Here is a 16301-nt window from a genome sequence, read left to right on the forward strand (position 1 = left end):
ATACATTTAAGCTTGCCAATTTGAACTTGGTACCAAATATCAAGAAGCTATGATATGCATTTGATGAAAAAGAAACGTACAATAGATGGTAGATCATTGAAGGATCTAAAAATATGTTGCACTGTATATCTTACTAATATGCAATCCTATAATTCTTCACCAAATATCAAATAAACTCATCATAGATACCAGGATTACAAGTTTGTACTCCAGATGCACTTTTCGTCTACAAAAGACTTATCAGTGATGCTTGAATCAAAAAAGTTAAAAAGGCCAAATATGATACAAATTTAATTTAAATCTTTGCTTAATACTTAAGCTGAGATATGTGTTAAGAAAAACTTCCAAGCTCAGTGGTTATAATTCAAAATTTAAATGAAGAAATCCATTTTTTCATATAAATAACAAAAATAACATCTGATTTTGTGTATAGATTTAATCAGTAAATTCAGTGAAACATCAGATAATACTGATCTCAATAACAACAAAAAATCTGGCATCATGCCAATTTAAATTCATTCAATAGCAAAATCCATCCAAACATTTTACATAATACATGCACAAAGATATGGATGGAAAAATAAATTGTGTTTCAAAATTGATCCTGATCAGCCAAATCATTTATAAAGAATAAAAGGTGATAGGAATACAGTTTGTCCTGTCTCATCTGGCTGGCAATAGGCGGCAAAGTTCTAGACTATAAGCAGATGTGCCCTCAAACTAAGTCCCATTTTACATAAATGATACATGTACTATACTTATGTTATATGCCTTGACTTTTGACTGTGGGGACTTAAAAAAAAAATAGAAGGGACAACTGTATTCCAATCACTACTTTCTAAGTACATCACCATGGACTATATGAAATTTTCTGTACTACAGTCGCATCAAAATAATTTTTAGATTCCCATCCTCTTTTCTAAGACAATTTGGTTAAGGATGGTAGATTTATTTTTTCTTCACTAAAGCTGCCAGTAATTTCAAGGAATAATACAATCAAAATTAAATTAAAATATAATATTAAAGAAAACAAAACCCAGATGGGGAGAGGGAAGAATATAGAACTCAATTCAATGTGGCCATATATGATTTTCTATATGAAATAAACATGTAATAATCAATCAAGTTAATCCTTACCAATGTCAATTTTTATTTCATTTTACCTGCACAATTTTAACAAAATTACATTGTATGGTGCACTGATTTGTTATGTGTTAATTTATTATCACACTATCAAATGTATTACACACTACTACAGTAAATACATTTACTGTACAGATTTGTAGAAATTTAAGTGGTAAATAGTAAATATACTTATACTATTATATCTTGAAATATCCAATGCACATAATTTTTTTTTTAGATAATTGCCTATCATCATTCAATATTCTATTTCTCCATTTAAGAATAGAAACCCTTAACCAAATACTTATTTTCTTGCAAAGGGTCCAATATATCAATTATTTTTTTTAATCATTTATATACATGTATCATTAATTTTTTCTGATCTTACTTTGTCAACCTGCTACTCTGTTTCAATAAAATGTTTTAAAATTATCATGCCATGTATGTTTTCTTACAATAATTTAAATAAAAAAACAACATATTTCACAGTCTTTAAAAGATCAAAATCTTCATTTAAATAAAAAAGTAAGAGATTCAACACAACTACCTTATTGATATAAATGCAAAAATAATTTTACCAGTAAATTCAACCTGTATGCCAGCTTAGATTAACTGATGTCATTTCACACCTCTACTGGTGTTATTTTGGAACTGTAACATTTAAAAAACAATATATCAAATCAAATTTACTAAATCAATGATTCTGTACACAAAATAAAATAAAAATATTGCAGGTGATATGTGACAACAAAATGAGAGGGAACTTATCATAAATAAACAAACAATTAAAATACACAACAAATAAAAATACAACAATGACTGAAAGTCTTATCAATACACAGATCAACACTTCTGGTCCATTCCAGAAAAAGTTCTGCAATAACACACTTTCTACTGGAATTACTGTAATGCTACCTAAGAGTGGCAATCTGTATATTGAAAACAAAAACTAAAAAGCAGTGGAAATCTAAAAAAATATCCACTTATAACTGAAATCCTTCACTTACCATATACAATGTAAAAACAATACAATTAATCAACAAATGTGTTATTTCGGATTTTGTTAGCACTTATATTACATTCTTAACAGATTTAACTTGATCATATTTATACTTTATGTATATGAGAACTTTTTCTGGAATGAATTAAATAAGTGAAAGGGTTGATACAAGTATGACAGATACAACCTTCAAAAACAAAAATAAATAAACAAATGTTTACAGTTAGGAAAAGCTGAGAGAGTACTGAAACTAGAAAGAAAAATGTTGAAAATGAACTATTTATGATCATATTATAAACACATGTTCATAGATAAAAAGCCTTATTAAAACAATGCTACATGTATGTTATGTAACAAGTTGCTGCTGTCAAATTTCTTTTATGAATCAATATCAATTGCCAAATATTCCAATTTTAGTATAAAAAATAATTACAAAAATCTTTTTTTAAACTTTAATCCACCTTTTAGTGATTTTATGAGTATGTTGGTATGTGATTATTTCATTGATACAATTTATTGTAAATTCTCTACAAAATAATGAAAATTACAATATTCCTTAAAAATTATGAGTTTCTTTCACAAAATGACAGACCAGGATGAATTCAGTTATTCACACATATTTGAAATTATTACAATCTCATAAAATTAAAAGTGTTATAACAAAAATGAAAATCATAGCAAATCTTCTGGTAGATAAACTCCTTGCCATTTTGTTATAGACATTCCTTCCTTTTACAGTGATTAAGAGAAACCCTCTTAGACAATCCTCTAAACCGCCACTACCTAGTTTATAAGATTAGAAGTATAGAGTTCTGACTTATTTTGATGCAAATACACTTAAAAGATTGAACATCTTACTAAATTTAACAAATGGCCAATGATTGGCAACACTTTTGTGTAGAAAAATGAAATTTACTCCTCAAGACCAACAATCAGATCAGGTCTAGATTTACTTCAAGCATAAAAAAGTTAATTTGAAATAATGTATATGTCCTAACAAAAACATATAGGGTTCTTCAGTAAAAAATTTTAGAATTCATTAATCTCAGGAAATCTGTACTTGAACAGGTACATTTTCACGGAGCAGATAGGATTGTCTTATAATAACTTGACTATTGTAATAACTATCATGCAGGAAAATAATAATAATTTTACAGATCTAGTCCAAATTAAGCATCCTCATTAAAACAGAACACTGATTCAGGTTACTTCTCACAACAAAACATACATCTTACTCAATTACTTTAATTTTGATTTTCAAATCCTCACATTAAAAAAGAGAAAAAAAAAAAGAACTAAAAACTATTACTCAGTCTAATAAATATTTTTCATCTTTAATTGTCAATTTGAAAAAGGACGCAAATTTCCAAACAAAACTATTGCATTTTAATATCTCACGCATATTTTTTGTGGAACAGATAATTTGTACTAAAACAGAATGTGTGTAATTAGCTGTCTTCAACAATTTCTTAAATTCACCATTAAGAACTACTAACAAATTTTGGATGTAAATCTTTCCCAATGAACTTTGTGACATATTGAGGTAATAAGAAATAATGAAGGGATAATGCTATATTACAAACATGATAGAATTTGTTTACCATTTTAATCTTAAGACTTATCATAACATATAAATACCAATTTTTCACCATTTGTATCATTGTTAACTCTTATTTGAAAATGTGTACAGCCCTCAGATTATGTGTTAATTTTTTTTTGTAAATGCTTGCCATCTATTGAAATTATTGGCTAGTAAAAGTCTTGTCCTTTAGGAAAAATGAGTCACAAGATAACCACCTTGTCTGCTAAATAAACAAATATGTGAAGTTTTATGATAAACCTATGTATAGTCCAATTCCAATTGGAGTCAGACAAAAATTACTAAAAATGTGAGTATCATAATGTAGATAAAATAAAGTTCCATTTATCAAAGAATGTGAAATGACTACCTTCCCAACAAACTATATCTACGATAGCCTAGAGGATGATTTTAATTTCTACATGTGCCACTGACTATCGGATTCCTACATAGAATTGTATTTAATGTTGCCATTTTACATAAAGTCCATACAAAAAATAAGTGATTGATTTTTTTTTATTACATGTTTTTAACTTTAAACCTGATGTTAGAATAATAAATGCAGCAATAATGGAATACTATAAACAGATAACCAGAATATGAATAAGACCAATAATATATACTTTCAGTGTTTGATTTTTTTAAACGTCCAGCGTAAAGTGAGTTTTGACAATTCCTTTTAACAGTAAATCACAAAAGTTTTTATGAGGACTGTACAGGACAAGGTACCAGAAGAATATTTGTATAAGTTCTCTGTCTCAAAAAAAACTCAGAACACTGCTGAGAAAAAAAAGAGTTACTGTGTCGCAGTGAGCATGTTTACAAAATGATAACACTGCTATAACCAATTCATTATATCCTCTTTGTTTAACTAGAATTATTTTGATTCATGCCCATTTTATAAAATCTACAACCTTTAGTTTCATTGAAATCAATCCAATAATTTAGAAAGAATTTGTTATAACAATCCTTGATATTTCGACATATATAATTTTTTTCTAAATAGCCCACCATTTTTTTTACTGCCATAAATTATCAATTTGGACACTATAAAACAAAAATTGTATACTTGTAACATACAATACAAGATACAAAGAAATTTGCTAACTTTACTAGAATTGGTCCCTACTGAAAATCTTTAGTAGAATGTGGAGGTATGCACATTACACATTTCTGTAATAATTTTGATAAGGTACACTTGGAGGCAAAAGTTTTGATAGTAAAATAAACAAAACATTTAAACAATTGAGAGTGTCGATCTGAATAGCCATAATTGAAAACTTGGGTTAAGTGAACTTACATAAAAAATAAACTGAAATTTAATCGTATATACAATTAAAATGTATCATTTAATTTATACCAAACAATGGATACTGGGTAGATGGGACAATTGGGTAACAACTACAGTTCACCCTTAGTGAAACCTACATAGTTGTAGTCATAATATAATGATTTAAGTGCATGTGACATATACAGGGGTAACTAAAATAACCTTCATCAAGTATTCAAGAAATCAAAACTTTCTCTTAACCAAGTACATTTAAATAAAATGATCTGGGGTCTTAAAATAAATAAGCAAAAACAAAATAGTCTAAATATTTAAACATCTACTTTGCCTAATAGAGTTATATTGTAAAGGAAATAACTTTTACTTTGTGGTCAAATAAATCAGGACTATTTTAAGTGGTGAAATACAAACATTACCAGATTAAAGATCGATAAAATTGATAAAAAAAAAAAAATTTCCACTGATAACACCCACAAACATTTTGTCTAAAATTTCCTTTGTTTTCCATTCTTTCCCCAAAGCATGAAGAAAAATAAAAAAATCCAAATGCACTGTTCCAAATCTCCGAACCAGCAGAGATGAATCATCGTATCATTATTGTAGCGAACATAGAGAACTTTTCTGAGGTTTATTTGTGACAGGTTTAGCCGAAGCTTCGTTCTTATATTGTACAATTTCTGCCTTGATCACTTTCTGATGTTGCTCCACTTCAGGCTTAGTCAATTTTATACCAAGTATGTCTGCTGCTACTCGCTGAAAACACAGTGACACCTGGAAATATACATTATTTTCGAAAAAATATTCTTTAACATGACTTGTACCAACAATACTACTCATTACATTTTAAAATATAAACTAATAGAAAAAAATAGAAAATACCAGTGATATTTGAAAAAGACAGCCTTTGTGTATCTTTAGTACAAGTTGTTGCGCTCCAGATTCTTTTACTAACATTATTTATTCTTGCAATTTAGCAAAGTCAAGATAGTCACATTCTATGGAATGGTGAAATCTCCAAGTATCTCAACTGTCAGGAATAAATTTAAACATTTGATTTACCGGTACAAGCAAAGTGTTTTTGCCATGTTGCTCTATTAAATTGCTATCAAAATTTAGAGTTGCATTGTTTTTTTACATCATGTTTTAACAAAATGTGTATGATTTCATGCCTTTAATTTTTTTAATTCATGAGCAGTTAATGATATGGATTTTTTCTAATATAAAATTGAAAAAAAAAAAATTTCTCATGCCTTATTTTTGAAAGGTTTCATTGCTTTTTTTTGGCTTTATGGACAAAGGGTTTTACATGCTTTAATTACAAAACCTGTGATAAATAATTACTTACAGAATCCCCAGTTTTAGCAGAGACAAAATGACTTGACATTCCTTTTTCTTGAGCAAACTTTTGATGCTTATCTATTTTTACAGTTCTCATGTGTTCTAAATCAACTGTATAAAAGAATAGAATAGTTTTGTTTATATTAGTTTTTACTAAAGACTCAATAAAATTCATATATTTCAAAAAAGTAAAATACAACGTAGAAATCTATATTACAGCTATGTACTTAAAACATTACAGCTATGTACTTGAAACAAAAGTAAGTTATGCAGAGACTTAACATATCCACCATTTCCTGAGTCGGTATGTATATACCATCAAAAGGTTTGTGCAGACAAACATATCATTTTTTCTGTCACTAAATGTGTATGTGCTCGTTCAATGTGAAGAATCTCCTCAGTTATAGTCTGACATCTGTTTTGATCTATTCAAAATTTAGAGTTGATGTCACATCTTTCTTTGTGATTTAATTTAGGGCAAGGGTCAATTGTTTAAGTTTGTAATATAACCTTTTATTGCCTATCATTCTAATCATATGTTGTTGGGCTATTTTCTCACCGATGTTTACTCAAAAGCTTTTTTTTTTAATCTTTATAGTGTAAAGTCTATAAAAAGAGCAGTCTACTTACTTTTATTTCCAACTAAAGCTACATGAGGCAATTTTGTTTCTTTTCCAAATACTTTCTTCAGTGACGAATACCAATCATCTAAATTTTCAAAGCTTGCATAACTTGTAATATCATAAACTAACACAATACCCTGAAATACAACATAACTTGTAATATCATTAACTAACACAATACCCTGAAATACAACATAACTTGTAATATCATAAACTAACACAATACCCTGAAATACAACATAACTTGTAATATCATTAACTAACACAATATCCTGAAACACAACATAACTTGTAATATCATTAACTAACACAATATCCTGAAACACAACATAACTTGTAATATCATAAACTAACACAATACCCTGAAACACAACATAACTTGTAATATCATTAACTAACACAATATCCTGAAACACAACATAACTTGTAATATCATTAACTAACACAATATCCTGAAACACAACATAACTTGTAATATCATAAACTAACACAATACCCAGAAATACAAAATAAAATGCTTCGCTGAGCGCAGCCTGATACGACTGCAGAGGTCGAACCCTGAACAGTTGGGGCAAATTTGGACACAATATTCAAGCTTGATACTGTCTGAATTTGGATTGTGATATCAAATTTTTGACATAATATAGGTTTCTGACACAAAATAAATGTGGTCGAAGATCTTATAAATCCATTGCGCAATACTGTGCAATTGCAGATTTCTTCTTGAAACTTTTCAAAAATTCGAAATTTTAAAAATTTTGAAAAAAAGTATGAATCCCTTAAAAAAATTCCCCCACCCCCCAACTTTGTGAAACCCCCCTTAAAGCAATAACCCCAAAACTCAATCCCAGCCTTTCCTTTGTAGTATGGAACCTTGTAGTACAATTTCAGAGAGATCCATACACTTACACACCAGTTATTGTCTGGAAACTAGAAATGCTTGTTTTTGGCCCTTTTTTGGCCCCTAATTCGTACATGTTTGGGACAATTAACCCCAAACTCAATCCCAGCCTTCCCTTTGTAATATGGAACCTTGTGGTACAATGTCAGAGAGATCCATACACTTACACACAAGTTATTGTCTGGAAACTAGAAAAATGCTTGATTTTGGCCCCTTTATGGCCCTTAATTCCTAAACTGTTGGCCCCATAACACCTAAAATGTATCCCAACCTTCTACTTGTGGTATTAAACATTGTGGTACAATTTCAGAGCAATCGAAATACTTATACACAAGTTATTATCCTGAAACTAGAAAAATGCTTGTTTTGGGCCCCTAATTCGATCCTAAACAGTTGGGACCATCATCCCCAAAATCAATCTCAACCTTCCTTTTGTGGTATTGAACCTTCTTAAAAAATTTCATAGAGATCCATTCACTTAAACTAAAGTTATTGTCCGGAAACCAATGTGTCTTCGGATGACGACGACGACATCATACCATTATACGATCACAAAAAATATTTTGCGGTCGTATAAAAACCAGGAGATTTTCAATTTATTTTCACAAAATATGACAATATATCAAAATACTGGTTACTTCCCTTGTGATCAGGAAATTTTTACTACCCATGATGTCAATGTTCTGCTTTCAGTGGCCTGCACTATGACAATATGATTACTACTAGGTAAGTTCCACTAAGGGGGAACTGTAGATACCTGATTGTGCCATCTACCCAGTAGCCAGTGTTTGGTTACCTACTTTGTAATCAGGATAATTTTACTACCCATGATGCCAATGTTCTGTTTTCAGGAGCCATGTTTTTTTTAAATCTTGACACAAATACTGCACAACCTGTCTTATCCTTCTAATTTTGTTAGGAATTGGCATCATGGTACACACAATTCATTAATATGGTGCAATTTTCTGTGAAATTACATAATTGAAAGTAATGGAGGAGGAAGCTGGAAAGGAATCCTTAGTTCTTATTTCTGTAAAAATCTATAAAATATAGGACATGTCACAAGTAAGCATCTTAAAGAAGCCTTTTTATTTGTAATCTGGTGTTTATATTTAAGGGTTTGTAAAGTAAGGCATCACCCATTTTACTTTTGAAGGTTAAACTAAGTGCCTTAATGTTTACTGCAAAAAGTGGATTTATCAATAAAATATTTAAAAAAGAAGATTTTTTGTAAAACTAAGCTCTTCTTTTATATAAATACACCAACAAAGTTAGAAAATTGCAAAAATAATCGCTGGGAAATCAACAGGAAAGAGCTATTCTGCTATACGTGAACGAAAAGCATCTGTGAAAATAAGTTAGTTTACAGTATATATACAATAATAAGGGCATACTTTGCTCCCTTCATATATCTATATTGTTCATTTAAACTTACGTGTGATCCAAATATGTAGTTTTCTAACATTTTACCACCTAATGTCTGTCCTCCTATATCCCATACCTGTAAAGCTACATGAACATTTCCTAAAACACAAATACAATTTATTTATAGATTTACATACTTTTAAATAAATATAAGTAACACTTAGTTGTTTGGAATATAATCTAGGACTTATATGACAAAAATTTAAATTATAATAAAAAGAATATGTGTCTCTTTCATGTAAAAAATACCAGCTGAAGGATGAATCAATTTCTATATTTTTTAAGTGAAAATTAATTTAAATTATATGTTTTTATGACATTCTATTCATTCATCCATTTTTTAAACATAAAAATAATTTAGGTAAATTTCAGAAATTAAATTATAATGAATGGATTTATCGACATAATTCTAATGACTTTCATTAATTTGACATTAGTGATTGCAAGACGTTTTCATCATACATGAAGTAGACAACTACTAGAAAAAATTAAAATATGATAGTTAAATAACTGCAATATTCTTCCTGTAATTTTTTTTGTAACACTACATTTATTTTTGCATTCATAGTGGTAATAATGCTAATTTAATGAAGTCTTTACATCAAATACTGATTTAAATGTGTTGTATCGGACACCAGATTTCACGCATAAAAAATACTTTCAATTTATTTTTTCAATTTTTTTTGTGTAACCTAAATTATGATTTAATAAATACCTGGTAAAACTATTCTTTTCAGGAAAAAGTCAATTCCAACTGTCTGTTTATACTGCCTACCAAACTGTTCTTGTGCATATCTAGTAGCAAGTGATGTCTGTAATGTGAAAGAAAATGACTCCATTAGTTATTCCTAAAAAAACTCAAATTTGAAAATGTAAACTGCGCAAAAGTATCAAAGTCAATGAATGGACCATGACTGAATAAACAGGGCTAAATAATCTACCGTTATATGGAAATGAGATGTGCCTGCGCCAGTGATAATACAACTGCATATCAAATATCATTAACTTAGAATTAGTGGTTCCTCTTAAACTGAACTTATAACAAACTTTAACAAATGTTTCATCAGAGATGCTGGAATTTGCACACCTAATTCTCATTTCAAGGACTTTTGTCTTGGGTGGGACAAAAATTAAATGAATTTCTGAATAAAAATTGAACTTTTACATGTATATATAAACATAAAAGCTAATTTTCAGGTGTACATTTAGGGGTTACAACCCAAGGCATGAAAATTATATATAAAAGCACAACTGTCCTTGTAACATTGCAGTATCTGAGTTAATTGAAAGGACAATTGATTATATAAAAAATTGTCTTATTCATTATTGATCATGGCCTATATGTATTCTTCTGACCATTTTGTTTGCTTTTCTTTGTTGATATATCTCTTTTATTAAATTCAATGTTATTGACTTAGAATTTTTTTTTGTTAAAAAAAATCAATTTACAAATTACATGTATAGTTAAGACTTCATACAAGTTTAACAATTGTTTGCAGTTGTGGCTTGTTTAAGATCCTCATATACAAATGTACAAAATAAGAACTGGTACTGGTTAATTAGTAATCAGATTTCCTTGAATACATGTACATTTATAGCTTACTGGTCGGTATGAGCCAAGGCTCCGTGTTGAAGACCGTACTGTGACCTATAATGGTTTACTTTTATAAATTTTGACTTGGATGGAGAGTTGTCTCATTGGCACTCATACCACATCTTCTTATATCTACATGTACATTTTGTACACTGTTGCCTCAACAGGCCAATATATATATTTTCAATGTATATATAAGAAGTCAAAACTTTTGTTTTTCTGTACAACTTTAATAAATAACTGATTGTTTGCTTTACATGTATAAGGTGAATAAACAAAATACACTGTAAAATAAAAAGAAAAAAATAAACATCTTATTCCTTTATCATTGTATGAATCGATTGGTTATATATATATATATATATATTTATTCAAGATAAAAAGGCATGAATTTGACAGATACAATATATTACAATGACACAGATATAGCACTAGACATAGTTTATAGACACTAAAATGATTTACATGTTTACTAAAAACTTTAATTTAAAAAGTAAAATTATGAAAATTTTCATGATATTTTGATAATATGAATAGACTAGATTGAATAATGAGTGAAATTTAAATTTAAATTGACTAGATTTTCACTGTAGCCTATTATCTTAGGATGACCCACAAAAGTTATTAAAACTTATTTCCAGTGGGGTCCTTTTATGACGAGACTTCCAGTTTACACCAAGGGTTGACACATAGAAAAATACAAACACAAATCATTTAGAATTTATCACAGATAAATGGTCAAAGCCCCAGTATAATTAAAAAAAAAACAAATTCACTATTAAAGATGGATTTAAATTTATCCATTAAAAACTTTTTCACTTGTACTTTAAAATTATATTTTTTAGAGCAACTTTTAATCATGTCTGGTAACGAATTCCAGTCTTTTATTCCATTATAAAAGAAAGTGGTGGATTCACACCCTTTAATTCCTAGTATATAAAAGTTTTTACTACTAGATCTTGTATTGAAAGATGTTTCATTTCTAACAAAATTAGTATGTAAATAATTTGGGCATATATTGTTAAAAATGTTGAAAACATGATTGAGTCTTAGTTGTTTGACTCCATTACTAATATTTAAAAAGCCCAATTTCTTAAACTCAATATAAGTCACACTTTTTCTGGGATGTAATTGTAGAATAAATCTCACAATCTTATTTTGTGCCACTTGAAGTTTATTCTTCATTTGTTTTATTATACCTTCATACCAGCATGCACGATGCATAGTCAAAATGACATTGAATTAGAGAAGAGCACAATGTTTTCCTAGATAGAAAATTTAGACACTCTTTGTTTCTATATAAGCCTTTGGTTGACTTTTTTCACTATAGAGTTGACAATAAAATCACCAGTTAGAAACTGATCAATTATTATTCCCAAATATTTTACAAAAGTTTTGGATTCAATATCAATACCATTACAGGAGATAGCAAAATCACCCAGTATTAAAGACCGAAGTTTTCAACCAGGACCAAAATTAACACTCTCTGTCTTTCCCAAATGTAGAGACAATTTATTGTCAGTTAACCAATCATGGCATGATTCCAGCATTCTGGATAATTTATGCGAGATGACTCCAGGGTCTATATGGGAAAATAAAATTGCAGTATCATCTGCATATATCAAAACTTTACAATCCGAGTCGATGCTAGTTTGAACATCATTGACATAGATCAAAAACAATTGTGGACCCAGTAAGCTACCTTGTGGGACACCACATGTAATATTACATACTTCTGAAATCACCCCATTTACACTTACATCCTGTTTTCTGTTTGTCAAATATGACTCAAACCAAGGTATAGATCTAACCCCAATTACTTCTAATTTGTCACATAATATCTTGTGATCTACCGTGTCAAACGCCTTCTGTAGGTCTAATAGGACCATGCCTGTAAAAAGACCTTTGGCTGTTTGAGTTTTAATGTGATCTATCAAGTGAATGAGACAAGAATCAGTTGAATATGAACTTCTAAATCCTGATTGAAACTCAAATAATAAATTATTTGAAATCAAAAAATTTTCAAGTTGCTTATAGGCAGCTTTTTCTAGAATTTTAGAAACAATACTTAAAATGCTAACAGGGCTGTAATTTTCAGGTTTAAGTCTGTCATTTTTCTTAAATAGGGACTTGACCGTAGCCATTTTCAGATCGTCAGGTACCGTACCTTCAAAGATAGATAAATTTATCAAGAAAGTAATGGGTATTTTCAGAATTGGGGCTGCATCCTTAAGAAACCTTGCTGGTTGATTCAGTTTTGGTGTAAAATGTAATACTTTCAGCACTCTTTGCTATTCATTGCAGCCTGTTTTTATTTGAGGAGGAAAGATGTAGTATCAAGAGAAAACTATTACCTTTGGAATGAAATGAACACTGGCAATCTTAGTACTAGTAAATTAATAGTGGAATCAAACTCACCTTGCCAAGAATAAAAAGAGTACATTTTGATGAAACAGTAATTGCAATCAATCCTTAAAACATATTTATGAATCAAAGAGCTGAAAGCTCTAAGTAAAAATGACGCCATTGTCTCTCATATTGGGATATTTTTAATACAAGTCTTGATTTTTACTTAATTTACTTACTGAATCTTAGGCGACGTTTCAATTTATGGTAGGTAGGGTGACTGATAGAATAGATATGAATTGTTTCCATAATCTATAGCGTTTTTATTTGTTTGTCAAGATATATATATATGTGTGTGAAGTGAAAATAACTACTAGTTGTTCTGCTGTACAAAAATATAGCTCAAGACTACCTGAACAATCTACAATATTCAAAGTAATATGTGAATGTGTTTCCTTTATTTGTATATATTTAACAAAATGATTATGAAGAGCCTGTAGTAAGAAAGCTCTTATACCCAACATAGTCCTTATTCAAGAGATAAGTTACAGGTGACCAAGTGACAAAATCACATTGTTATTTCAGTTACCTAAACATGATCAATTTCTGTAGATTTAGACAATAGTATTGTTATACTAGTTTCACAATTATAAACAAAGTGACACCATCTATACAACTTAATTTCATTGTGAAGAGGCTGTAGTAAGCAAGCTTACACTGAAATCTTAAAATGACAACATAAATTATTGCAAAATTATTTTTTTTCAAATGATTTAATGTTGAGTACGGTAGTCATTTATTTCAAATAACTGACCCGTAATAATAAGGAGATGGGGTGTGATTGCCAATGAGATAACAGTCTGATGTACTATCTACCAGAGTCCAAATAATGTGGCTGTTGGCAGTTATAAGTCACTTTCAGACCTCAACAATGTACCAAACCGGTTTATTGTTTTCAGGTACCACAGGAAAAAGAGGAGTTGTGGCCAGGTGCTGCCAGGATTTAAAACTATTAGAATTACACAGTTTTGTCTGCATTCAGAGAAAATTTCATGCTGTAAACACAGCCATTTTTTGTTGGTGTATATAAGATGAACCTTAAAGGTGGATTATCAGATTATTGGTCACAGGAATATTAAAGTGATTGTTGACTTTTCAAATATAAAAATATGCACAAAAAAGGAAATATATCTGATTCCTTGTGAAAATTAAAAGATAGAACATTGTACTTTAATTGATTTGGTAATTTAATTTCAAGAATGAAATCTGTTACCATAAGTGTAAAATTTGTCCATTAGCTACTGTTTATTATGTTTATGGTTGAACTGTATCTTTGAGCTTTGTCAATCAGTCATGATTTACTTCTTAAGCTGTGTAAGAACCTTCTTGTAATTGAAATTGGTCTGCCATGATCACGATTTCTACAATATTCTGAGTTCCTAACAAGTTCAAAATTTAGCACATTTGCAGTTTACAATACCCAAAGATCAGGAGAAACAACGATTTTGATTGGCTGATCACAGTTGTCTCCCTTGGGAATGGTTTGAGGAAAGTTCGAAATATTGGGAACAGTAGAATTTAACAAAATCGTGGTTTTGAGGTTTTTACACGATCACAATCGTGCAATCGTGACAAGGGGTCAAAATCGAGTATTTCACGCCTGAATCGTGCAAGTTGTTCCAGTTGTATTTCCAACAATATGATTGAAAATTGTCCGACGGTCATGAAGGTTAATGACCTCCATTTTGTACACAACAAGACATATTGAAGGGAGACAACACCATCTGTTATTTTAAAATGTACATTTGCAACGCTGGAGTTGTCTTTCTTTTACCAATGTATGAGCATACTAACATTCACTTTTAGTATGTAAAATATGGAACCGAGTTCGGAATGCGGGTTGGAAGTCTGGTCAATGGTAAAAGAAAATTGACTGCATCATTTTCTAATAAAATAGAAAAAAATGTACTATTTTTTTAATACAGGGTAAAACTCATCTGGAGTTCTGGAATTATACAAACATTGACTTAATCCTGTTTGCAAAATACTAATCTTTTGTCTGACATGTCAAAGATTTTCTGTTGTGAGGCTGAATAAAAACGGGAACAATTTTTTCAATGGCAGACAAACTGGATTTTGGTGTACTTTTCACGTTAAACATAAAACATGCCAAAATTTCGTGCAATATCATACATACATGTATACTAAAACAATTGGCTAATGACTATAATTTGACCTTTATCAAGTGTGTGCAATGATATCCATGTAAAAAAATACATTGTAAGCTAAAGACCAATAAACAAGTAGCTATTTTGTTTAGTTCTATTTCTATGTCTGAAAGAGGTGTTCTAAGCTTACAAAAGAAGAGTGATCAGAATTTGATTTTCTATGTCTTAGTCTATGTCTATGATCTGATTTTATGTTTTTATCTGTTCAACTGTTCAAGGAAGTGATAAACGGAAATGTGTGTTATAACAAAGATTTTTTTGAGTATGCTTTATTCAGTTTACAAACACAAAAACAAGACTTTCACTACTGTCTGTAAAACAGATATGTGTCCTATGTTCCTTGACACGTTTTATGTTTTCTCCGTTGCTAAACACAACACTGATGGAATGTTTTACCTTTCCTGAAGCACCATCTCCCATGATAACAATTTTGAGCTGTCTGTCTGGTGCTTCATCTTCTGAGTCCGACATATTGAACAAAAATCGATCAATTTAGACTATCAAAAAAAGGGATTATTTCTATTTAATCATGTTTTACTCGTGTATTTACATCCACAGTCAGGTCACCCAGGTCTTTCTGTCAGGTTAATGCTTGTACCATTACCCTGAATTCCTGTATCTAATAAGCGTTCTTTTGACAGGAATGTACAGAAAATAAGTAAGGGCACCATACAGGGGAAAGGAGTAGAAAGGATATCAAAAGAAACGCCTGTATAGAAATGCTGCATAATATATACTTTAAAATCTTATTTACTGTAATTTTAAAACATAAATACAATGGAACGAAATATTTCACATTTAATATACACTTTAGAAAAGATTTATCAATCCTCCGGAATTAAATTTTCCGGTTC

At 29.8% G+C, this 16301-nt stretch overlaps 1 protein-coding gene across 1 annotated transcript; it reads right to left on the reverse strand.

Moving 5' to 3' along the window:
- Positions 1-418: 418 nt before the first annotated feature.
- LOC127734937 (ras-related protein Rab-28-like) lies at positions 419-16057 on the reverse strand. Its single transcript, XM_052244984.1, has 6 exons — positions 15844-16057; positions 9995-10091; positions 9290-9378; positions 6961-7090; positions 6338-6441; positions 419-5763 (listed from the first exon to the last, which is right to left on the reverse strand). Exons 1-6 carry the CDS (start codon positions 15916-15918, stop codon positions 5587-5589), a joined length of 672 nt encoding a protein of 223 aa, XP_052100944.1. The 5' UTR covers positions 15919-16057; the 3' UTR covers positions 419-5586.
- Between the last annotated feature and the right edge of the window lie 244 nt (positions 16058-16301).

The sequence above is a fragment of the Mytilus californianus genome, unplaced genomic scaffold, assembly GCF_021869535.1.
Source record: "Mytilus californianus isolate M0D057914Y unplaced genomic scaffold, xbMytCali1.0.p SCAF_3, whole genome shotgun sequence".
NCBI lineage: Eukaryota > Metazoa > Mollusca > Bivalvia > Mytilida > Mytilidae > Mytilus > Mytilus californianus.